This window comes from Moschus berezovskii, chromosome 18, assembly GCF_049115385.1.
Source record: "Moschus berezovskii isolate FMDL1 chromosome 18, NW_MosBer_1.0, whole genome shotgun sequence".
Taxonomy (NCBI): Eukaryota; Metazoa; Chordata; class Mammalia; order Artiodactyla; family Moschidae; genus Moschus; species Moschus berezovskii.
The window spans coordinates 5,769,562-5,793,766 of record NC_142477.1 but is presented as its reverse complement, the minus strand read 5'-3'; the positions used below and the strand labels follow the sequence as shown (position 1 = coordinate 5,793,766).

The window sequence follows — 24,205 nt, the reverse complement described above, 5'->3', positions numbered from 1 at the left end:
CCTGCACTAACAACCGCCTCCTCTTCGAAGGGAGCTTGGCCAGCTGGCCCCCCTGTGACCCAAAAGTAGGAAGCAGGACTGGGGCCTGGTCCTCTCCGGGGACTTGGGGGTCCAGGGTGACATGGTGGGCCTGGCACACTGCTTTTTCTTTTTGTTGTTGTGTTTTTTTTAATTTATTAGTTAATTTTTTTGGCAGATAATTACTTTACAGTATTGTTTTTGCCACACATCAACACGAATTGCCCACACGTATACATATGTCCACCCCATCCTAAACCCTGCCCCTGCCTCCCTCCCCACGCCATCCCTCTGGGTTGTCCCAGAGCACTGGCTTTGGGTGCCCTTCTTCATGCGTGGAACTTGCACTGGTCATCTGTTTTACATTTGGTAATGTGCATGTGTCAATGCTATTCTCCCAAATCATTCCACCCTCGCCTTCTCTCACTGAGTCCAAAAGTTTGCTCTTTATATCTGTCTCCTTTGATGCCCTGCAGGTAAGATGGTCCGTATTGTCTTTCTGAATTCCACATATATGCATTAATGTACAGTATTTGTCTTTCTGATTTACTTCTCTCTGTATAATAGGTTCCAGGTTCATCCACTTCATTAGAAAACTGACGCAACTCAAATGCATTCCTTTTTATGGCTAAGTAATATTCCATTGTGCCTATGTACCACAACTTCCTTATCCATTCATCTGCAGATGGACGTGTCTTAGCTATTGTAAATAGGGCACACTGCTTTTTCACTTGAACCCCACAAAAAACATGCAACTCCACCAGGGCAGTAAAATGACAGCAGTGCACCACGATTCCCCACAATTTACCCCCAATTTCAATCTGCCTTAAGCTAAAGGGATGGACATTGGCGGGAGGTCCCACAGCCAGGTCGAGATTGGGCCCGGCCCGGCCAGGCCCCGCCCCTAAGCCCAGGTCCCGTCCCTGGGCGAAGCCCCGCCCCTAGGCACAGGCCCCGCCCTCTCCCGTGGCTCTAATGGGGGGCGTCGCTTAGGGGATGGAGAGCAGGGACCTGGAGCCCCCAGGATAGGGGACAGAGGGTCAAAAGGCCGGCACGGCAGCACCTGGCCGACTGAGGGCGCCGAGCGCCCTGTGCCCCGGCCTTGACTTGACCCAGGGGGAGCCCGCTTGTGATTGGCTGGGCGGGGCGGTGCCCAATGCGCCCTTTGTCCCTTCTGTCGCCGCAGACCCCGGGTCTCACTAAGCCGATTCTCAGGCGGGGATGCCCCACCCTCCGCACTTCACCTCTCCAGCTCCCATGGCCCCCACCCCCAGCTCCAGCCTCCCTGCAAGGCTGGCTGGAGTCAGCCTCCTCATCCGACCCCCGAGGAGGCCCCTGCGGACTCAGGAACAGGCCCCAGCTCATCCAGGGCCCAGAGCCACCCCAGGTGGGGCTGGTCCACACCTGTACCCCCGGTGGGCACACCCCGGGCTCAGGTGCTGCCCAGGAAAGCTAGGGACAGCGGACCAGGGACAGGACGCGCCTTTGGGCAGACTCTCCAAGCCTGGGGCCTGTGCTGAGGCCGCACTGCAGACCCCATAGTGGTCCTCACAGAGGGTGAGACGGGTCTGGGTTGGCTCCCGAACAGGCCAAGGAAAGGGCAGGCAGGAGGTGATCTGGGCTGAGCCAGCTTGGACAAGGAGAGAATGGAAGGTGCAGAGGTCAAGGCTGGCCTCTGGGGGTCCTCCGGTGGGAGGACAGAGGGCAGGGGATGCAGGGGGAGCCCAGAGCCCACGCTGAGTCTCAGAGATGGGCAGGGGCCGCTTCTCCAGCCACAAGTCCTGGGAGACCGGCCTCTGGGACTCGGCAGGTGCCCTCCCCAGCGCTCTTGCTGCTCTGGAGGGGAGGACAGGGGACTGGCCAGTGTGGGCAGCGGGCCTCTGGCCCAGGCCAGAGGGGAGCTTCTGTGGCCTGAGGGGCCACCTCTCCTTGGAAGCTGCTGTCCCATTGTGGACGGTAGTCTGAGCCACCCTCTGCCGTACACATTAATTAGCAGAGTTAATACGTAACCCTGCACCCTGTGGGTATCTCACCAGCACTGGCACTATTGTTTGATAAGGATTTAATGAGAAGGAGGGAAAACACCTGATAAGAGCCTCCTCTCATTGTGAACCTCACCAAGGTCAGGAGGAAGGTCCAAAGGGAGGGTGCAGACCTGCTCCCCGGCCACCCACATGGGGCCAGCCACAGGGGTGGCCAGGATCCCCATGCTGGGACCCCTGAAGCTGGGACCCCTGGGACCCCTGGGACCCCTGGCACTGAGACACCCTCCCCCATGCTGGGACCCTGGAGCTGGGACCCCTGGGACCCTTGGCACTGGGACCCCTGATGCTCCACCAACATCTGCACCACCCCTGGGGAGCTGTGGGGTGATGCCTCCATGGCCGTCTGTATTAAAAGCTGAGGTTTTCCTGTTCTCACTGCTTTGTGCCAACGGCTGCCCCAGGCCACAGCCCTGACAAGGGGCCGGTCACTCAGGTCACCCCTGGAAACCCAGGCCTTCCCGTCTCTACAGGCTTTTCCCTCTTGGCTCACAGACAGCAGTGCTGGGAAGCAAGGCCGGGGCAAGAGGCTGTAAGGTGACCCATCGGCCTGCGGGCAGCTCCCTCCCGAGCACGTCCCGGTGGCAGGTCGTGCAGAGCGCGGACACCGGGGCTTCAGCAGGAACACGCTGCTCAGCAGGCGGGCTCAGCTGTGCTTGTTCCTGGCCAGACGGCCAGGGGAGGGGCCGGTGACCGAGTGCCCGCGCCTGCAGCTCCCCAGGGGCTCCTGCCGGTGGGAGCAGCCTCCTGGGGCACCTCTGGCCTTGCCCTCCACCCAGGGCCTTGCTGTGTCCAGGCCTCACCTCCAACCTCCATCTCGGGGCACACCCTGCCACCACCCTTCTGGGCACAAGCGGGAGGAACAGGAGCCACACGTGTCAGAGGGCAGCGCCCATGGACTCCTCTCGGGGGGCCCAGGCACAGTCCCGAGTCTGTGAACACACACACACACATACACACACACACACACGGCTTTGTGGACATGTCCAGCCTTGGCCGAGGGCAGCTTTCCACATAAACGTGGAGGGGCAGCCTCCCGGCCCCCCACCACCCTGCCTCGGTCTCCTGCACTGTGGGCCTGGGAAAGTGTCTGCCCGTGGGATGCACGTGGGCCTGGGAGGGTGTGCACACCAATGCCGCTGGGAGCTGACCGGGCCAGGCCAGTGGCTGGGGGAGCTGGGCTCCCGGAGGAGGACCGCCCACGTGCCGGCTCCTGCAGGCCCAGCACCACCAGCTTCCCTCACCATCCTCGCCTCTGCAGCTTTGTGGTTACAGAAAGCACTGTGCGCATCCGCAAGCATTGGGGCTGCCACTTGGCCAGCCCGGGGGAGAGGCCCTCCTCTTTCAAAGGGGACTGGGAGCTGGGGGGCTTACCTGTGTGCGGTTCCCATGGGTATCGAGTGAGTTGGGGTGTACTGGGGGTTAGCGGTTGCCCTTACTTTTCTGTGTATGTGACTCCCGATCTCTAAATAGGGAAGTTTGAGGCGGAACAATGAGCATATTCATTGGCAGGTGAGCAGGGAAGTCCATCGATGTCCTGAGCAGGGAGCTGGGGCGGGGCTGGTGTTGTGGGGGCAGCCAGCGCTGGGGGCGGGGGCATCCATGCAACCACAAAGCAGCGTGGCCAGCCGCTGTTCTTTCTGGTCCGCTTTCGTAGACAAACTGTGTTAAATAAAGGATATTGCGGTCCCAACCCAGAGGTAAACTCAGGGGACTGAGGAACTCCCCACGACAGTCCAGCCTTGTGAGCTGATCATGAGCAGATGGCACACATTTGGCACAGTCTCAGAATCGCAGGATGACTGAGAAAATACTGTCAGCATCCACTCTTGTTCTCAGGCTGGTCACAGGGGAGGTGAGCCGGCCGGGAGGGATCCGAACCGGCAGTTCTTCAGGAGGACCCCAAGCGAGCATCCAAGAAAAACAGCCTTGTTTTCACAAGCTGAAACGCAAGAGTGTGAAAGATTGATTTTTGAAAATATTATTCCTGAAATCTAAACTGCGGCTGGTGTTTCCTGGCACTGGCTGGGCATCTCAGGTTCGGGTCCTCAGGTGGACCAGGGTCCACCCTGGGCTTGGCTGGAGCCGGTTGAGGAAGCAAGCTTGGACTGGAGAGGAAAACCTTGGATTTCCATGCTGTCCCCAGTGTCCCAAATCTGTGCAGTGACCTCTGCACCCAGCTGGCCTGGCCGGGGGGCTGCAGGAAGCATGGGGAGTGGCCTTTCCACACCCTCTCTGGAGCCACTAAGCGTGACTCAGATGGCACTGTTTTCCCAATTCTTCCTCAGAATTACACTCCATAAACCCGGCAAGTCCTATTTCTGGCAAGAATGCCCACGGCCATGTCTCCTTTACAGCCTCCAATTGACCTCGGCCCAGCCAGGGCCGGCCCAGGATGGCCTGACCCACTGGCGCCCTCCCTGCCTGGCCCTGGGCAGTGCCCAGCCTGGCTCCGGGTCAGGGGTCACTGGTGAGGATGGAGCAAGTCCTCCCCAGCGAGCCCCCACAGAGGGGCCCCCTGAGCTAGTCTGAGCCGCCTGAACCCGGCGGAGGGCAGACAGCGCACACCCATGCCTGAGCTGCAGACGGCAGGAGGGCTTCTCAGGCCACTTCTCAGGCCAGCGCCCGGGATCCCGGGACTCAGCCCAGGGGTGCCCATGGCCCCGCAGCCTGGGGCAAACCTATGTCTGTGCGGCCGCCCCACCTCTCCTCCCTCGAGCCACATTCACCCTCGTCTCATGGGTAGGGAAACCCAGCCACCGGAAGGCCATGTGCCCCATGGCACCCCAGCCCCGTGTCCCGGGAGCCTGGCACGCAGGGCGCCCAGCAAACCTCGTGCCCAGAGCCGGTCACCAGACACAGGCAGGATGCACCGAGGCCGGGCAGCGCCACAGAGCACGTCCCACAGGCCTGGGAGGATGTCCACTGCTGGGCGGCAGGCCAACCCACCGCCTCGGGACGCTGATCTCCACCAAAGGCAACTCGGAGGCTGTCCTGACAACCCTGGCTGTGGGGCTGGTGAGCGGCATCCCTGGAGAGTCCCTGGCAGGGGTGACAGGTGACGAGGGTCCCGGGCCCGGGACGTCTCAAGTCCTGAGTGGTGGTGCAGGGGAAGGGTCCGTGCCCGCCGGGGCCCCAGCTATGGCCGTGCCTGCAGCCTCGCTTGGGATAGTCCTGCGGGAGATGTACAAAGACAGGTCTGCTGGGCCTGGCTGACCATGGGGCCCAGTCAGCTCCCATCTAGGCTTCGGTGTCCCCGGAATCCAGCACACCCCCAAGAGGGCAGCGGCCTGCCAGGGCCGAGGCAGGGGCATCTGGGAGCCTGGGGACAAGCGTTTGGAGACTGAGGTCACCCTGCCTGCCAGCTCCACCCCCTCACCAAGGAGGCCAGAGGCCCCAGCACCCCCCACCCCATCCCCATGGCTTCCCACCGTGCAGGGAGACCCCAAGGGCTTCAGGGACCAGGTGGCCTTCTTGGGTCCTCTTCCTCCAGGGGGGACAACTCCACCAGGATCCTCATTTCAGTTTGGGGGGATCTCTCAGGGGATTCTGGGCCAACAGGGGTGGCCCCCTCAAAGAGGCCACGGGGGTCTCCAGACACTGGGCTGCGTGAAGTGCTTGTGGCCTGCAACGTCTCGACAAAGGACCCCCCTCCACATCCCCCCTCCTGTGACCAGCACAGATTCTGGGGCAGGACACTCTGAAGGGCGCCCAGGGACAGGCAGGCCAAGGAGCAGCCATGGGACGGCCTGGGTGGATAGCGGGTGCCAGGGCTGGGGTCTGCCCCCTGCCCGGACATGGATGAGTGCCCCACACTGCGCCAGCCCCTGCCCGCTGCTGGGGTCGCGGCCTCTCAGAGGGTCACTCGGGACACTGTGGGCACAGTGTGTCCTGGCCTCCCCGGGCAGGGCAGCGGTGCTTCTGTCATCAAAGCACCAGCAGAGGCGTCGGGCCAGGGGGACTGGAGCCCGCGTGGCCCGCCCCGTGCTGACTGTCCCACAGACAGAGCCCTTTGTCCCCCCGCTGTCCTCCCGGCCGGGGCAGAGAGGCAGCGTGGGGGCCGGCAGGGCCGCGGCCATGCCCCAGACACCGAGTCCCCAGGAGCCGCCCTGTGCCGAGCAGTCTTGCGTGAGTGGCCTCGCCATCTAAAAGGCTAATTTGTGCAAATGAGTGTCCTGCTCACTGGCCTCCGCCTAGGAATGCACCTTCCCACCACGCCGCACACATTCCTCTCCCGAAAACTTTCCATCCTCAGCCAGCCTGTTGGGGGCCCAGGGCCGGCCTCAGGGAAGCTGGCTCCCCGCATTGCGTCTGTCTGCCTTTGAGTCCAGGCGGCACCTGGGCTGGTCAGGGCCACTTGACCAGGCGCTCGGGGGATGGAGCAGTTCCGAGGCCCAGAGAAGCAGGGCTCTAGGGTTTCAGGACTCACTCTGCTCATCGACTCTTCCGGTGAGTCCCCCCTGAGGCCACAGTGTGAAGCCCCCACAGCGAACCCCGTGGCACCCCTGGTGATGGGTCAGTCCCACTAGTGGTGGTCCCAAGCTAGCCGGGGCACCAGCCTGAGCCGCAACAGGGGCACGGGGGTCCGGTCCTGTTCCCAGTGCCAGCAACCTCTGCCACCCCAGGCCCCGCCTCTCCAGGCGCCAGGGCTCCCCCAACCCAGCACCTCGGGGGCCATGACCTCCAGGCTCACAGAAGGCCTCTGACTCTGAATCCGTAGCTGGCCACGCAGACGCTGCTCACACTAAAGAATGAGGCCACAGGGCGGGTGCACGACTGTGTTCACAGGCCCCCTCCCAGCACATCAGCAGTCGTTCTGAAGTTACTCCCAGACGAATATCTGCAGGTTCTTTTCTTTCTCCTTTTTCTGGCCTTGCTGTGTGGCCGGCAGAATCTTAGTTCCACAACTAGGGACTGAACTGCCCAGGGAATTACCACCCTGGAGGCCTTTTGAAGAACTGCTGTCAGGAAAGAAAGTGTTTAACAAGATGACCCCTTAGACAGAATGAAGTAAGTCAGAAAGAAAAACACCAGTGCAGTGTAATAACACATATATGGACTTTAGGAAGATGGAAACGACGACCCTTATGTGAGACAGCAGTAGAGACACGGATGGAAAGAACAGACTTCTGGACTCTGAGGGGGAGGGCGGGGGTGGGGTGATCTGAGAGAGCAGCACTGAAACGTGTGTGTTACCACATGTGAACCAGATCGCCAGTCCAGGTCCGATGCATGAGACAGGGTGCTCAGGGCCGGCGCACTGGGATGACCCTGAGGGATGGGATGGGGAGGGAGGTGGGGGGGGGTTCAAGATGGGGACACATGTAGACCCACGGCTGATCGCGTCAAAGTATGGCAAAAACCACCACAGTATTGTAAAGTGCTCTGCTCTGCTAAGTCACTTCAGTCGTGTCCGACTCTGTGTGACCCCATAGAGGGAAGCCCACCAGGCTCCCCCGTCCCTGGGATTCTCCAGGCAAGAACACTGGAGTGGGTTGCCATTTCCTTCTCCAATGTGTGAAAGTGAAAAGTGAAAGTGAAGTCGTTCAGTCATGTCCGACCCCTAGCGACCCCACGGACTGCAGCCTACCAGGCTGCTCCATCCATGGGATTTTCTAGGCAAGAGTACTGGAGTGGCTAGGTTGGTTGTAACTTTCTGCATGTAATTTAGGCCACAGAGGGTCCTTTAGACAGAAATGTGGGTTGTTTTTCTTTTTTCCTCCTCCTCCATTTTGCATGTAACATGTAAACCTTGCCTTCCATTTCCAGGTCTTTATAGTACAATTATATCATTTGACACAAGTGCTATGAAAATTTCAAAGTGCTTCTTTAATTCTAGCCTTTATGAAAACCAGAAGCATCTTGTTAAGTAATTAGCCTCCAATTAAATAATTTAAAAAAAAAGCTGACCCCTTCCCGGGGAATGGGGCTCATCCCAGGAGCGTGCGAGCCTGTGGTCTGCGGAGCACAGCAGCCTGTCTGGGAGCACGGAGCTCTCAGGGCGACGCCAGCTCTGAGCCCCGGCCCCCCAAGTCCTCCGCAGACGCACACACCAAGCCCCTGGGACCAAGCCCAGCCGCCCTATCCCGCCATTGTCCCCTGGCCTTCCCGGCGAGGGTTTGCGCTGGGCCTGGGCTGACACTATTGATTGCCAGGCGGGGGGGCTGAGGGTGGGGCCAGGCGAGCGAGGTGCCCAGGCCCCAGGGGACCCGGTCCTCCGCCAGCAGCCCTGGGGGGGCCCGGGCTCTGGCACCCACGGCTCTGTGCCACGTGCGGCCCTGGGAGCCGGAGGAGCCGTGCGTGGCTGTCACCGTCAGCTCCCAGGACAGGGGCCCGCTGCAGGGCACGGCGCGGGGCACAGACATGGCGGGGCTTTCACAGCTGTGCTCCGGGTGGGAGGCTGCTCCGGGGAACTTGGCCTGCTTGACACAGACAAGAGCTTGCCCGAGGCAGCAGGGGTCTAGGCCCAGACAATCCCCCCAGGCCTTCTGGTTCCAGGGAAGCATGAATGTAGAGACCTCAGGAGCATCCCGGTTCTCCCGCCCCAGAGGGCGGAGGCATGAGGGGTGGACGGCAGGGCCGATGAACACTCAGCCAACCCCCTTCCTCCTCCTTGACATCCAGGAGCTGCAGTGATCAGGCCCGGGAAGGCAGAAGCCAGCTCGTGCAGGGCCCAGCCCCGTGTGACCTGCAGGATCGGGCTGGCGGCCACCCCCAGCCATGCCGAATGCCCTTTCACACACGGTCGGCACAGCCCCACGGCCCCAGGACTCGGCACCACGCTTCCTGGAGGATCAGGCCCCCTGCTCACAGGTGATGGGTGGGGCAGGCGCTGGGGGTCCCCAGCCAGCACACAGCCTTCGGGTCTAGCTGCAAGTCCGGTGGCATTGACTTTGGGGGTAAACTGGCCCTCCCAGAGGGGGCCTGGCAGGACTGGGCCAGGCCCAGAGTCAATCTCTGAAATGTGAGCAAATCTGTCGATGGAGCCGGCCCAAAGTTCAGCCCTACGAACCCACTGCATCCAGCCAGGATGCATCCCAGAGTCCACAGGGGCTTTGGGCCTGGGGGAGGGCAGAGGAGGAGACCTGGATAACCACTCACCTGTGAGAAGCCCTGGGGACTCCAACGACACCCAAGATCTGCATGAACAGCAACTTGGAACACAGCAGGGCAGGGGTGAGCAAGTAGGGACCACAGGAACTCGGTGGGGGGGTCCCCTTGTGGCCACCGCTGCCAGGGCTGGCCCTGCCTGTGTCTCCAGGGCTCTACCACGCTGTTCTGACACACACGCGCAAGGACCCACTTCCTGTGGGTTGACTGGGCAGCTGGGGTGTCACTGCAATGGACGCAGCCTAGCAGATCAAGATACCCTTTGCTGATGGGAAATGAATAAAGAAGAAAACTCCTGGGAAATGAATGAGTCCCAAAGGCAGAAGAAAACATTTGTGCACATGGAGGCGTTTGAGCTAAGCCTGAGCAAGCGACAGAACAGAGTGGAGCTGAGCCCCGGGTGGGTGCTGTGGTGGCCGAGAGACGGACGCCTGCTGACCAAGGGTGCGGCAGAGGCCCCCTGGCAACACCTGGGCCCTGACCCACGGCCGCCAGTCCCGCACTGCTGGTTACAGGTACGTGTGCGAACATAAGCCCTGTCAGACCCGACGAGAAAACCAACGATGCACTCGGAATATAAAGACACAGGCTGAAAGCCAAAGAAAGGACCAGGGTGCTCCATGCACACACCATCAGAAGTGTCTGCAGGGGAGTCAGAGGGGACATCTGGCAGGCACATTAGGAGAGAGGAGGGAGGCCTTCCACGGAGATGCGGCGGCTCAGCCTGCGGACACAGCCGTCCTCCAGCACGGCCTGAACACGGGGAGCAAAAGCTGGCGGAACCGAAGCACAGACGATTTGCCTCCAGAGAAGAAGGTTTCAGCATCTCTCTCAGGCACTGAAATTAGTAAAACAACACAATTAATCAACTTGACCGAACGGACCAATAATGGAATGTTATACCCTCCAACCGCAGAAGACACACTTCAATCAAGGGTCCGTGGAATATTTACCGAAAGAGCCCGGACTCTAAATCACAAACCGAGGTTTAACAAACGTAGAAGGGCTGAAACCACACAGTGTATATTCTCTGCTCATGCTGGAATTTCTTATTAGATTTCAATGACAGAAAGACAGCAGGAAACACCCCGCCCCCAAATATTTGGAAATTTAGCAACTGATGTAAGCCTCACACTTCTAAGCAACCTTTGTCAAAGGAGAAATGACAATGAAAATCAGAAAATATTTTGAACTGATAAGGAAAACACAACATATTAAATCCACCAGAATGCAGAAAAGTAGTTATCAGAGGGAGCTTTACAACTTTTTTTATTGGAAAAGTCATACATTAAAAAAGAGAAATACTGAAAATCTGTGAACTAAGACTCCAGTTCGAGAAGCTAGAAAGACAGCATCAGAGAGAATCCGAGAAAGAAGGAAAGTGACAGCAGAGCCTCTGAAGCAGAAGGCGGGCGGCAGAGAGCATCAGCAGCACCAGAGCCCAGCGCACCGAGCAGACTCTGGCTGTGGATGAGCCCCCAGCAGGACTGACCCCCACGAGAGGGGAGACGAAAGTCACCAGCTCAAGTGAGCAGAGCGGCACGTCACCCAGAAACGCACAGACTTAATAGGGGTCATAAAACACGGCGGGGGCTTCCCCGGGGGCTCAGTGCTGAAGGAGCCGCCTGCCAACGCAGGAGACATGGGTTCCATCCCTGGTCCGGGAAGATCCCACAGGCCGTGGAGCAGCCAAGCCCGGGAGTCACAACTACTGAGCCCCGAGCGTCCGAGCGCCTGGGCTCCACCGTGAGAAACCCGTGCGCCACGACGAGAGAGCAGCCCCACTCGGTGCAGCTGAAAAAGAGCCCACACGGCAGCTCAGAGCCAGCACAGCCACAAATAAACAAATGCCTTAAAAACACACTACGGTGAGCCTGGCAGCAAATAAACACGATAGTGTTGATGAAAAGGGGAAAAGCCTTGAAAACTCAATTTACCAAAGCGGATACAGACAGAAACACAAAGTCTGAGCAGTCTGAGATTTATGGATGAAATTAAATCTATGAAGCTTCTGGGCCTAGAAAAGTCCCTGGAGGATTCTCCCACAGCGTCTTGCATATCCTGCACATCCAGATTTTTCCCTAGGTATTTCTTATGTTTGATGTTGTGTAAATAGTACTTTTCAATTAGCTTTCACTTCCTAAAGAATTTGCTGCTGGGGGGCAGAACTGGAGGTGGTTTGTAGCCGGTAGCCTTACGCATCCACTTTTTAATTCTAACCGTTTGTCCAAGTTCTTGGGACGTTGCCTGTAGGCAGAAATCTCACCTGCCAAGACGGCCAGTTTGCTCTTTCCCTCCCCATTCCTACCCCTTCTGTTCTCTCTCTGAAGACAGCGGGCAGGTGCCCTTGACAGGTCCTGGCCTCGGGACAGCCTCTCAGAGCTTCTCCACTAATTAGTCAGTGATTGCAGATACTACTTACGATATCAGATGAGCAATAAAACTCACTCTGTTCTAAGTTTGCTAAGCTTCTCTTCTTGACTTTCTTGGCCAGCGTGGATTTTCAGTCTTAGCGGAGGCTTTTTTGGCCTCTGCTGGTGGTCACGGGTGAGTCCAGAAGTCAGACTGCCCTGGGCTCCATTGGCCTTGGTGGGTCCAGCCTGACCCAATGGCCCCTGGGCTGGCCTGGGGACTGGGAGGGCAGATCTCCAGGCATGTGGTCCAAGCATGCCCCCAACCAAGGGGTTTTTATGGGGTCTCAAGGGCACAGGCTGCGGGCAGGGTCCAGGGTCATTTTTGTTCTCCAGGGAGGGGAGAGGATCGGCATGGCCCCTGGTCGAGGTCAGGGTCTGCACTCAGCCCAGCCCCTGAAGTCCGAACTGTGCATCGCCCTGGGGGGCCCATGACCCCTGGAACCTCCATCCCACCTTGGACCCTGGCCTGGCAGTGGGACCTGGCAGTGCTGGGAGTGTGAATCCAACCCCAGGGCTGGGGACAGAATGCGCCTGCATAGATATCCGAACGCCCCTTTCCTGCAAGCTTGGCCTGAGGCCAAAGGCTCCAGGCTCAGCCGAGGCTCAAACGCCGGCAGGCAGACCACACGGGTCGAACAGGAGAACACACGTGCAACCACGGAGACTTGGCCTGGACAGCCCCCGGCGCACGGCAGGCGCTCAGCAGGCAGGCAGGCCGTGCGGGAATTACTGGGCAGTGAGGCCTCCGGAGGAGCTCTGGAGGGCTGCGCAGCTCTCTCCTCGGTGGCACTGGGCCTCCAGTCCCAGCGAGCAGGGGCAATGCTAGTGTCGGTGGTGTCTCTTGTTTGGAGCAAGGCTCTAGGGCACACGGGCGTCAGGAGCTGTGATACACGGGCTTAGGTATGTGGGATCTTCCAGACCAGGGGTCGAACCTGTGTCCCCTGCATTGGCAGGCGGATTCTTAAGCCCTGGACCCCCAGGGAAGCCTCCCTCCCACATCTTACAGTCACATCAGAGCAGGACTCTCATCCCTGCACGTTGTCAGCAAAAGTGGCAAGCCACTGCTTCTTCTTTCACAAGGTGCTTCTCACCAATCCCGTGGACAAAATTCATAACCACAGGTACACGATGGACTAGACGTGATGTTTTCATCTTGATTTTCTTACTTTCAGCATTCAGGGTTTGGACTGGTTCCTTGCGTTGCTTTTGTATTTTAGGTCATGTTGTGTGGTTGTGGCTCTGCCTTGGGTGTCATGGACTGAACTGCGCCCTCCCCTTCAAATTCCTGTGCTGAAGCCCCGGCCGTCTGCTGTGATGACACTCCGTGAGGGGTCGTCAGGAGGCAGTCATGGTGACGTGAGGTTATAGAGTGGGGTCCTGATCCAGTGGGATCAGCGCCTTATAGGAAGAGGAGGGAAGAGCCCTCCTCCACTCCAGCCTGCTCTGAGGACAGGCCACGCGGGGACTCGTCACTAGAACTGAGCCCCGTCGGGCTTGACCTTGGACTCCCAGACTCCAATTCTGCGAGAAAACAGGTTTCTGATGATTACCCCATCCCATCTGGGCGCTTCATTCTGAGGCCACACGTCTGCAGGCAGACCCCCTGGTGACCCAGGCCAGGGGGACAGAGGGGAGGTGGCAGGGGGCGGCTCACGGCTGTCTGAAGGCCGCTGTGAGCAGGGCAGTCATCAGGTCCTGAGGACACTTCTCAAGACGCCCCTCCAATTCACGTGGTCTCGCCACTTGTCCCTCTGTGGATGGCAGCCTGGGACTGGCAGGCTGCAGCCCTGCCTAAAACCACACACCCGGCTAGAGGCTGCGCAACCCCCACAGCCACAGTCCAGGGGGTGACACTGGAGAAGTGGTCAAGGGGAGGGGCCAGCGGCTGGGCGCGGGGCCGGGAGGGGTCAGGAGGGGACGGTGCACACCCTACTCCGTGATGCTGCCCAGGCTCGCTGGGGAGGCTGGCCCGGTTCTCAGACCATCCACTCTGGAGACGCAGGCATCCTGCAGATGCCCACAAACGCAGCCATGCAGCCAGATTCCTCACCCGAGCGCTGCCCGCCACACGAGGTGCCCCAGGGCTCACCCACTGCTACAGGGGCTCGCTTCCCTTCCTCTGTCCCTGGCAGCCTGTGGTCACCTCTGCAGCACCTTGGCCACGGCCAACGATGGCACTGCAGAATCCGTGAGCCCACACAGTAACACTCTGCTCTTCTGCCCTTTGAACAGCTCCGTGGGTCTCAGAGCAGCCCCTCTCAGGAGGAATGCCATGAGTTCTTAGGATGGGGGATCAAACCCCAGGGACTGACAGGACACGCAGGGCACACATTGTCCCAGCAGGGATGGGAGAGTCTTGTGTGACGGGAACACGCAGAGGCCACTCTTCCTGAAGGCTTCGCCCGGAGCCCTAAGAAAGGGATGGCGTGGACTGGGCTGTAAGTACCCCGAGCTGTAGGTACCGACAGCTGGTGGCTGTCTCTGGGACAGGAGGCTGAGGGTGGAGCTGGGGACAGACACACGGATATGGCTGAGCCGCCACAGCCCAGTGCTTGGGCCGTGTTCCTGCTGCTGGGTGCCGCCCTGACCCTGCACTCACAGCAACCTTTGAGGCTGGCCTTCCTCCCCCTGCCAGGACCCCCAGGCTACCTCAAGGCAGAGGGACACCCAGGGAGCACTGAGGCCTTTGGCAGCATCTTCCCAAAGAGCCAGCCAGCTTCACCCGCCACTCAGAGCTTAGCCACTCGGCAAGCTCACCCGTGGAGCAGAATTTGAACTTGCTTTCTCTCCACCACACCACTGGTGGCCACTTCCCACCAGCAAGAAACAGGAGAAGACCCAAGGGATAGTCACACTGTTCAAGTCTCCTGGGACCCTGACACAGACTCAGGTATTAAAAGACGCCCCCACCCACCTCCGCACCCACGCATCCACCCACCCGTCTGTTCCTGCGTCCAACCAGCATCTCCGGGGGCTCTGTGTGTCAGGCAGTTTCAGGGCCTTTGTGGAGCCCTTCACTCATGGAAAGACGTTCCCATGGGTATGGCAAACCTGCCCGGAGCCTGGAGGAGGGGAGACCTGAGTCACCCCTGTGAGCTGAGATTAGCAGCAGCAGGAGGAGAAAGTGACACGAGAGCAGGCACCTCAGGAAGTGGAGGGGAGGCTGACGGGGGTCCCCAGGGCAGGTGCTGAGGAGCTCAGGGAGGGGCCGGGGCCTGTCCTCTCAGAGGTGGGCCCACAGGAGCAGACGGGCTGCTGAGGGAGGTGCAGGGTTCTGAGCCACTGTGGACTGGCCACAGGTGCTGAGCAGAGGGCAGGCTTTGGGGATTTCTGAAGGTGCTGCGTACGGTACGCTGGGGGCTTGGAGGCTGGGGGCCTGGAGGCCAGGGGGACCTGGAGCTGAAGGACCAGAGGCCAGGGGCCCGGAGGCCTGGAGGCTGGGGGGACTAGAGGCCAGGGGCCTGGAGGCCAGGGGATTGGAGGCTGGGGAGCTGAGGCTGGGGGATTGGAGCCTAGGGGATTGGAGGCTGGGGGACTGGAGGCTGGGGGCCTGGAGGTGGGCGCCTGCCTCTGAGTCTGGGGGGAACCGCTGGCAGAGGAGCTGTGGTGGGCTCTGGGGGATGGGGGCCAGCGTGTGCCTCTCCCTGGGCAAGGTGGGCTGTCCAGCTGGCAGCAGAGGCCGGCCGGGGCTGAGGCCTGGTGGTGGAGCAGGCCAAGCCCTGGGGGAGAAAGGGCCCCAGAGTTCCCCCACTGGAGGTACAGGGGTCGGGCGGGGGGCAGCATGGAGCTCCCAGGTCAGATGGAGGGCCCTCAAGAAAGGAGGAGGGGAGCCCCAGGTGGGGAGGGCAGAGGGGCTTGGTTCCACCCACCCAAGGCTCTGGGGGGAGGCCGCGGTTTGTCACCCAGGGACTCCCATCAGGAAACACAGGTTCCAGGTGGACACACAGCAGGTGGCTGGAGGCCTGCCCCTGCTACCCGGCAGGCTGCCACAGGGCTCCGGAGGGCCCCTCGCCCGGCCTGGAGGGCTAAGGAGTACCTGCAGTGGTGCCCACAGCGGCCCGGGCACCTCTGGAGGCCGGTCAAGGGCCGCCCCAAGCACCGCGCCCCGACCCCGCCGCGGGGATCCTGGCCCCGGTCCCCAGCCCCTTCCTCGCTGCCCTCCCCGCAGACGAGGCGGCCAGCGAAGCTGCGCCCTCCGCCCGGGTCCCAGGAGGGCGGGAGGAAGAGCGCGCGGGGCGAGGACGGGCGGCGGGTGAGGGGCCGGGGGCGCGCGGGTGGGGAGCCGGAGCCGGGGGCCGGCCGGGCCGGGTGGGTGTGCGCCGGCGGCTGGCGGGCTGGCGGGGAGTCGCGGCTGGGTCTGCGCTCGCGTGTGCGCGGGGCGGGCGGGAAGGCTCCGCCCCGGGGCGGGAGGGGGCCGCCGGATTAAAGGCCACCCGGCGGGCGGGGATCCGGACAGCAGCCTGTGCCCAGAGCGCGCTCGGCTCCGCGCAGCCCAACGAGAGTCCTGCGAGCGTCCCGCCGAGCGCACCAGGGCTCCCGCGTCATGAGCATCCGGACAAGGCGCTGAGCGACCGCAGCGATGTCGGGAAGCTGGGCTCCGGGCCCCAGGTGGGGGCTCCTGCTGGCGCTGCTGCTGGCGCTGGGCGAGCTGCCGCGAGCGCGGGGAGTGGAGGAGCCGGGCGGCGCGCACGGGGAGACCCAGGGCTTCCAGGTGGTCACCTTCAAATGGCACCACGTCCAGGACCCGTACATCATCGCGCTGTGGATCCTCGTGGCCAGTCTGGCCAAGATCGGTAAGCTGCCCCGGGCTCCGCGGGCGCGGCGGCCGGCCGCGGGCTCTGCAGGCCCCTTCCTGCGCCCCCAGGGAACAGCCGGCCGCCCGCACCACCTTCTTCCCCGGCTCCGCCGGCTCCGCCGGCTCCGCGGTCTTCCCTGTGGAAGGGGTGCGTCTCAGCCGGCTTCCGGGAGGTCAGGTCGGGGACCGCAGCGGCCAGTCCCGGGACCCTGGTAGCCCAGGGAGACCGGCGAGCCTGGCCGGACCCGGAGCGCGGTGCGCGTGGCCGACGGTAACCTGGTCCTGGCCGGGAGGGCGCAGCCTCCTCCCGGCCCTGCTCCCCGGTCTCCGCCGTCCCGGCTCCTTCTGCCGCAGACGTCCAGGGCTGCTCCTCGCTGCGGCGCCGGCAGCCAGCTTTTCTGTGTGTTGGGCTTGTCCGGGTCGTTAGTCCAGGACAGAGGGGCTGTCCTTGCCTTCCAGCGCTGGAGCACTCCGTCCCCAGTGCAGAAGGAAAAACGGTGCCACTCAACATGAAGCGCAGTGAAATCCTATTTATAGGAGCCGGTTTTCCATTGACAGTGTTTCTCTATTAAAAATCCTGGTCTGAAAGATCGCTCTTCTCTTGACTTGCTCCACTGAGCCGGCAAAGTGGGAATTGCAGGAAACTCCAGGCAAGGTGACAGGAAGGTCAGCTTTCTCAGGAGCAGCTGAGGACCAAAGTTTCCACACCAGGGAGGGTCTTCCGGGGTGGTGGACATTTGATGGTGTGTGTGTCTTAGCAAGTGGAGCGGGGGAAACTCTGTCGGTGGGGGGTCTGAGGACACCCCCACACACTCACAGAACAGCCGAGACTGGGGCGGGTCAGCAGTGGTTTCGGAATGGGGGGACTGGGGGGCGCGGCCTCCTCAGCAGGATGGGAGGGGCCGGCTCTGGGGAGAGTCTGTCCGAGGACTCTGGACCTGGCTTGGGGGGTTCCTGGTGGCGGCTGGTTACAGATTGCTTCTGCTTCAGCCCCGCCTGCGTGTGTCCGCTCTGCCAACCAGCTCCCTTTTAAGTCCGTCACGTCTTTCTATTTCTTCAAGCTCTCTGGTCTCTTCCTTACCACTCTGATGTCTGTTCAGTTCCCTGGCCATGCCCCCCGGCCCGAAGTGCCCTCCACTTGCTGGCTTTTTGTGGGAGTTCCTGATCTCAGAAGTGAAATGTGAGCAGGGGGACATGGTCTCACATGCCGTGTCTGCCTTTGATGTCTCCGCCTCGGGGGACCTGCCAACACCGGTCACTTGCTGGGCAGGTTCGGTCTCCCCGGGGGCTCTAGGAGCACGCTGACCTGAGTCTCCCCTGGGAGCAAATTGCACAAAACTTTCTGTGCGAGTCCAGCCCAGGTTCAGACGCAGGGCGTGGATGTCGAGGGCCGGGGTTACTCTCCAGGAAGAGCCTACCCCCCATCTCCCGGGCACTCCTCCCCGGGGACCTTCTCTGGGGGGTGCTGCCTGCTCCAGCCTGCTCCATCTTGAGTCTTGAGGGGGGTCTCCCTGCCCCACCCCTCGCCCTTCAACAGCTCCACATGAGGGGAACTGCTGGTTGGGGCGGGGGCGAGGCAGATGTTGGGGGAGGCTTGGGTGGGCACGCCAAGGAAACTGAGGGGGACCCCAGAGAGACCTGAGGGGCTGCCCTCCGCCCTGGGCCCCCGTGCTGCCCTGCATTTGGTGGCTCCTCTGTGGAGGCGCTGGGGCCCCCTCCCTGCTTTCTCATTGTAGAATGCAAGCCGGGCCCGTGCCCCCACCTCCGCCGTGCCCAGGCCCCTCCCAGCCTCGCCCCATCCTCCAGGACCTGCTGCACTGACTCCTGCGAGTCCCCAGGGCCCGCCCGGTGGCTCAGCCTGGGCATCCTGTGAGCCCCGCGTCCGGAGCTCCCCACCCAACTCTGGCCCCTCCTGGCCCCTCAGCTGGTCCCCTCCCCCCGCGGCCCCCCAGGCCTCCCCACCCTCACCCAGCCACCTCCAAGTACCCATGTGCTGGGGCCCCTGCTGGGGGCAAGTCCTCCTTCTCGGCCAGCCCAGGGCCCTGGGTGGGTGACATGCTCCCCGGGGGTCTTGAGTCTGCAGCCGCCGAGCAGGACCCACTGGGGCCTTGGAGCAGGCTGGGTCCCTTCTTCCTCTTCCTGTTCTGTCTCCTTTGCCTCCCCTGGGGGCCAGCACTCCGTGGGCCCACATCGGCCTAGCTGGGGCCACACTGGGTGGGGGTCTGCCCAGGGTGGGGTATCTGGGCAGCTTCCGGAACCAGGGCCTACAGTGGGGCAGGCCGAGCAGTAGGTGTTCCTTGAGGCCGCAGCGGGGCCGAGGGCAGGACACCCCGCCCCTGCTCTCCCCACTGGATGCGGCGTTCGCAGGGCGGGGGGCTGGGGGGTGAGGGCAGTGCTGACTTTTGGCCAGAGCTGCTGGGAGGTGTGATTTCTCCTCCTGAGCCAGGAGCCACAGGGGCAGGTGGGGATTCACCACCTCTCTCCCCCAACCCCCACCTCTCTCAGGGCGGCCCCTGAGCCACCCCCCGCCCTGACCCCAGTAGAAACACTCCAGGCAAGATGGATGCCCGTGTGCCCTCCTGGCTTCAGAGGAGGCAACTTGGGTGGGGGGCTGGGGGCGGAGGCCCCAGCCACGGTGGTCCTCAGAGACCTTTGCCCTGCCCACGTGGCCCCTGGGTTTGCAAGGGGTCAGTGTTCAGTCGCCTCCTCCCGCTTCACCCAGTCTGGGAGGAGGGGACTCTGCAGGGGGCGCAGGGGCGTCTTTCCTAATCAGAAGGGTCCCCCGGGCACCCTGAGGAGTAGCTGAGGGCCTTGGGCCTTGGGTGTGACTCTCTTCGCACACACCCCCGCCCCACCCAGACCTGGGCCTCAGAGGCTGCAGCAGCCCGGCCCCTGGAGATGCGAGCCCCTCTCCCAGCCTTGGGGTTACAGCTGCTCATCCGTCCAGACTCTGCTCCCCGGGCCCCGGCCCCTGTCACTTGCAAAGCACTGTCACCACTGCTTCTCATCGGGTCAGCACTACTGCGGTCCAGCCCCAGCCCTCGCCGGGGGAGGGGGCACAGACCCCCACGCTGGGACACCCAGGGCCTCTGTGCTGACCAGCTGCCGCGTTAGTGGTTTCTCTCGAGTGCAGCCCCGGGCGCTGGCGTGGGCTCCGGGCGCCGAGGCGTGCTCCTGGCTGTGGGGAGTGGCGGACAGTGCTGATCTCCTGGAGTTGAAACCAGACGCCTGTGGGAATTCCCCGGTGGTGCAGCAGTGAGGACTCTGCTCTCACAGCTGAGGGCCCCGGTCCTATCAGCACCCCCACTGCCGTGTCCAGCCCCGTCCCTCTTCCTGGTGGGAGCACCCTCCTCCTGTGGCTCCCACTGAATTTCCCTCGCACCCCTGAGGGGGTCTGTGAGAGCATCTGGAGGCGGGGGTGACCAGGAAAGGCCGGGTGAGCCACAGGACGGCTTGGTGGGCACTCCCCGGTGTAGACGACCCCGTGGGCCCTAGTGGACCCCAGTCTGGCAGGACAGATGGATCAAGGCCTGTTGGCCAAGGCCTGGGACCAGGGCCACTCCCTGGAGTCTCCACAGGAGCTGCGTTCCTATGCTGAAGGTGTAAAGTCTCCCTTCTCAGGAACCGCCTGCAGGAGAATTACTGTGGCTGTAAAGCAATTGGCATTTGGAGCTAAGGTGTCTCTCTGGAGCGTCCCAGGGACGAGGGGCAAAGGTTGGGAGGCGCTGACATCCCGGTCCTGCCTGCTTGGCAGATGGGACGCCCTGGGGAGCCGTCTGTCTGGCAACTTCCCACAGGGCATCTGAGAGAACCACACGGGGCTCTTAGACAGGGGCCCGGGCTCGCCGACCCCTCTGCTGGGTCCTCCTGGCCCCGTGCCCGACCAGACCCTGCGTCATCTGCCCAGCGTCCCAACACCCTTCAGCGGGAGCGTGGAGCAGGCGGGGTCCCCCGGGCCCTCCTCCGCCCACCCTGCCATCCCTCAGGGAAGGGGCTCCTCCGTCTCTGCCCCTGCCGGGCCTGGGGAATGACCTCCCCACACTGGGGCCCAGGCTGTGGGGTCCTCCCTGGGCTGAGGGGGGCTCAGCTGGGGGCCCCGGCCCCACACCAGGAAGCTCCGGGGGCGGCCTGGGCGCTCGGGAGACCTGCTTCGCCAGGGCGGCTGCACACCTGCACGCACTCCATCCAGCCCCCGTGCTGACCCCACCATGGTCTCCTGTCTCTGCTTCACCCCCTCTTGTGCTGGGAAGTCTGTCTCCTCCATGTGTCCTGGGCGGGGGTTAGAGGGGTGCCAGGGGAACCCAGGGGCCTGCAAAGGCGGCTCTCCCCCCACAGCCCTGCCTGCAGAACCCATCAGACGGGCCCTCAGGTCACCCCTCAGCACCCAGGCCTTCTGACTGAGGCAGGGCAGCCCCACAAAGGCGGCGCAGAGCCCCAGGCCTAGAGGCTGGCCCGCCCCGGCCCTGCTCCTGCAGGTCTGCGCGCAGACGCGTGTGCTTGGCCGGACAGCGCCGGACAGTGAAGGGATGGACACTGCAAATCCTCCAGGTGCCAGCCCAGCAAGAGGCTCCCGAAGCTCCTCAGTCAAATTCTTAACCGAATTATCACACAGTCTCCCCTGAGGGGCGCATCAGGCAAGCACGCCACGTGCTCGCGAGGCTGGACCTGCTCAGAGTCCCGTGGGCGTGGTAGGGTTCTGAGGTTCTGCGGTGGGGCAGCTCACCCCCGAGGCCTGGCCCACAGCAGCTCCCCCACGAGCTGAAATTCTGTGCATTCACACCCAGCCCTGCCTTCTGGCACAAGAATGGACAGAGTAGACCCACAGGTTCAGACGCGCAGGCCACAGCATCTGCACGGCCAGTTCACACACCCCCATGAGAAGCCTGGCCCAGGGTCCATGCGCAGCAACAACCTCTGGGCCTGAACATTTGTTACTGAGGCCGCCATGTGGGATCCTTCGCAGCCGCAGCTCCTGGCGCTTGTTTAACATTCATTTTGCCAGCATTAATGCTGCCACGTGCCTGGTAGCGCCACGGCTTCCGATAAAACAGACCAGACCTCCCTCAGGGTGTGTCAGTCCCTGGGGCCGGTGAGGTCAGCCATGGGACACAGGGCATAACGTGCCGGCAAGAGCAGGACGGGCAGGCAGGCAGGCGGTGGCCAGGGCAGGAGAGAGCCCGTGGCTGGTGGGTGTTGCCAGGGTCCAGATGGCCCTCAGGTGGCTCCAGGGTCCAGGTGGCCCTCGGGTGGCCCCCAGATCTTGCAAAGGCCCTGAGGTGGCTGTGTGGGGGCCCGTTCTGGCCTCCAGGCCCCTTGTGCCCTGGGGCGGGGTGAGGTGTCATCTCACTTCTGCCAGCATGACCAGCCTGTGGGGCCAGGGCTGAGGCCCCTGGTGGCACCTCAGTGTCGTGGGGTCTGTCCTTAGAATTGCTGTGTCTCAAGTCCACACCCGCAAGCCAAGTGTTTATGCGCCATTCTAGAAAGAATGGAGAGGCCCCGGGGCTTGCTGGACACAGGGGGTCAGAGTCCAGGCTGAGGGGTCAGGTGGTGGCCAGGGTGCAGGCTTCCCGTCTGGGGGCAGTTGAGACGGGCCTCAAAGGGTGGGGCTGGCAAAGCAAGCGGGGCTGGGGAAGGTGGTTCGGGCGAAGACACTAGCCAGGGAACCGGGCGTTGCTGGGCAGGGAGGCCGTCGGGGCCTGGGGACCCCCCTGCAGGGGGTCAGGGCTGGACAGCAGGAAAGGGGACAGGCTGGGGGTGTGGACTCGGGGCAGCCTTGAGCCTGGTGGGCCAGGCCACCAGTCCGACTCTGCACTTCAGGCGCAGACGTGGCCTGGGCATGGGGGGCCGGGTGTGAGCTCGCGGAGGAGGGCAGGGCAGGCTCCCTTTCTTGCTGGGTAAGTCAGGAAGCGCCAGGGAGCTAGCCACCTGCAGAGATACCCTGCCGAAGTCCAGCCAGTTGTGAGCTTTCAGCCGGGAAAGAGAGGCAGGATGTGGAAGCTGGAAACGTCTGTCTCCAGCAGCTTTCAGGACGAGGCCAAGGCTGAGGGGCCACCACCTCACGGGGCCCTGCTCCTTCTCAGATTTAGCGAGCCTGGACATTGGGGCGGAGTGGACATGGGCCTCAGCCTCCGCAGCCACTCTCCTAGAACATGGCCCTCGCGTGGAGCAGGCGTGGTGCCGGCTGGACAGGGCCACCCCGGGCCGTGTGCTCATGCCCGTGGGGTGAGGGTTTCACCCGTGGCACCAACTCAGATCTAGCGTCCATGTGGCCATGGACCTGGGGACCTGAGGTCCCCTCATGAGCCTCTGGGTCCCAGCTCTCTCTGCCACTGTCTGCGAGGGGAATGTGAGACTGGCTCGGGGTGTGGTGCGTGTTTGCGTTGCTTTCACCCCCAGACCCCGTGACTCAGCGGAAAATAATCCACCTGCCATGCAGGAGTCACAGGAGACACGGGTTCAATCCCTGGGTGGGGAAGGTCCCCTGGAGGAGGGGATAGATACCCACTCCAGTATTCTTGCCTGGAGAATCCCGTGGACAGGGGAGCCTGGCGGGCTACAGTCCGTGGGGCTGTAAAGAGTCGGACACGACTGAAGCGACTTAGCCTGCACGCACACACCCCGACACAGTCAGGAGCGCTGGCTTGGACACGAAGCACCTCCCCCAGCAGGAAAAGCTGGCCCCCAGGGAGGGCTGCTGCGAGGAGGCTGTTGGTGTGGGGGAGGCGGGGGAAGGAGGTTTGGCCCCCGAGAGTTGTGTACTGGGCTCACAGAGGCCTTTCCAGCTGGAGTAGTCACCAGACACCCCTTCCAAGGGCAGGACCCCAGAGCTGATGTCGAAGACTTGGCTTTTCCCGGCCCCGGAGCCCAGTCGAATCTCAGAGTCTGGGGTAAAGTAGAAAAGGAGAGCTTTACCGCTTCGCCAGGCAAAGGGGTCCACCGTGGGCTCCTGCCCCCAAAGCTGTGTGTCCCCACTGGGGAGGACAGCAACAAGCTCCACAGTCAACGCTCACTCATCGCTCAGAGGGCGTGGTCAGCTCATGGACACTCTTCTGACGGGTGGGTGGTGAGCTCAGCCTTCAGGTCCGACTGGTCTGGGGTCTGCAAGCTTGTGGGCGGCATATCGTTAATCATTAATGCTTCCACCTGGAGGGGTTTCCGTATCTGCAGAATGGCTCAGAGACACCGCGTGTGTCCCTTGATGGGAAAACAGGACCTTGCCCCAAGGCTGCTCTTGATTGTTCCTCCCTGGCCTCTACCCCCTCTCTTCCCTAATGAACAACTGCTTGAATCTGCCCCTTAGAACTCAGGGAAGGTCACGGAGGCGGATTGAAGGCTGCCTCCTGTAGCCAGAGAGTGGGGACACAAGGCCTTGCCTGGGGGCGCTGCAGGGCCCTGCACAGAGTCAGCCCTGCTGTCACTCTGCTTTGCAGAGGCCAGTTTGGACAGAGGCCCCCGGGAGGCCCTGTCCTACCCCGGCCACACCCTCAGGGACTCGGGAGCCAAGCGGACTGAGCCCGGGGACGTCAAGTGTGCCTGCCGACCCTTCCATACCCCAAGGTGGCAAAGCCGTCCTCCCACTCCTTCCTTGACAGTTCAGACGGGACCGGCCGCCCTGTAGCCCCAGGTGGATGTGTCATGGCCTCAGACTGTTTTCAGTTTCTGGGAAGCTGGTGAGACCCCTGGTTCTCAGGCCAGTTCCAAAAACTCACATCAGAGCTTCCGGGGTGAGACTGGGGCCAGGCCCAGGCTCGTGGGGCTCCAGGCTTGCGGGGCTTCGGGATGGGCAGTGGGCACTGTCTTGAGCAGTCACGGCTGGGCTGAGCTCC

General features: G+C 62.3%; 1 protein-coding gene across 3 annotated transcripts in view; it reads left to right on the top strand.

The window, feature by feature from the left end:
* Window positions 1–16,163: 16,163 nt before the first annotated feature.
* Window positions 16,164–24,205, top strand: part of SLC9A3 (solute carrier family 9 member A3) — a 40,465-nt gene continuing 32,423 nt past the window's right edge. For all 3 annotated transcript variants that reach the window (XM_088827607.1, XM_088827608.1, XM_055422327.2), the window contains exon 1: window positions 16,164–16,377. In XM_088827607.1, coding sequence (XP_088683733.1) covers window positions 16,164–16,377 — 214 coding nt within the window. The remainder of the gene's footprint in view (window positions 16,378–24,205) is intronic.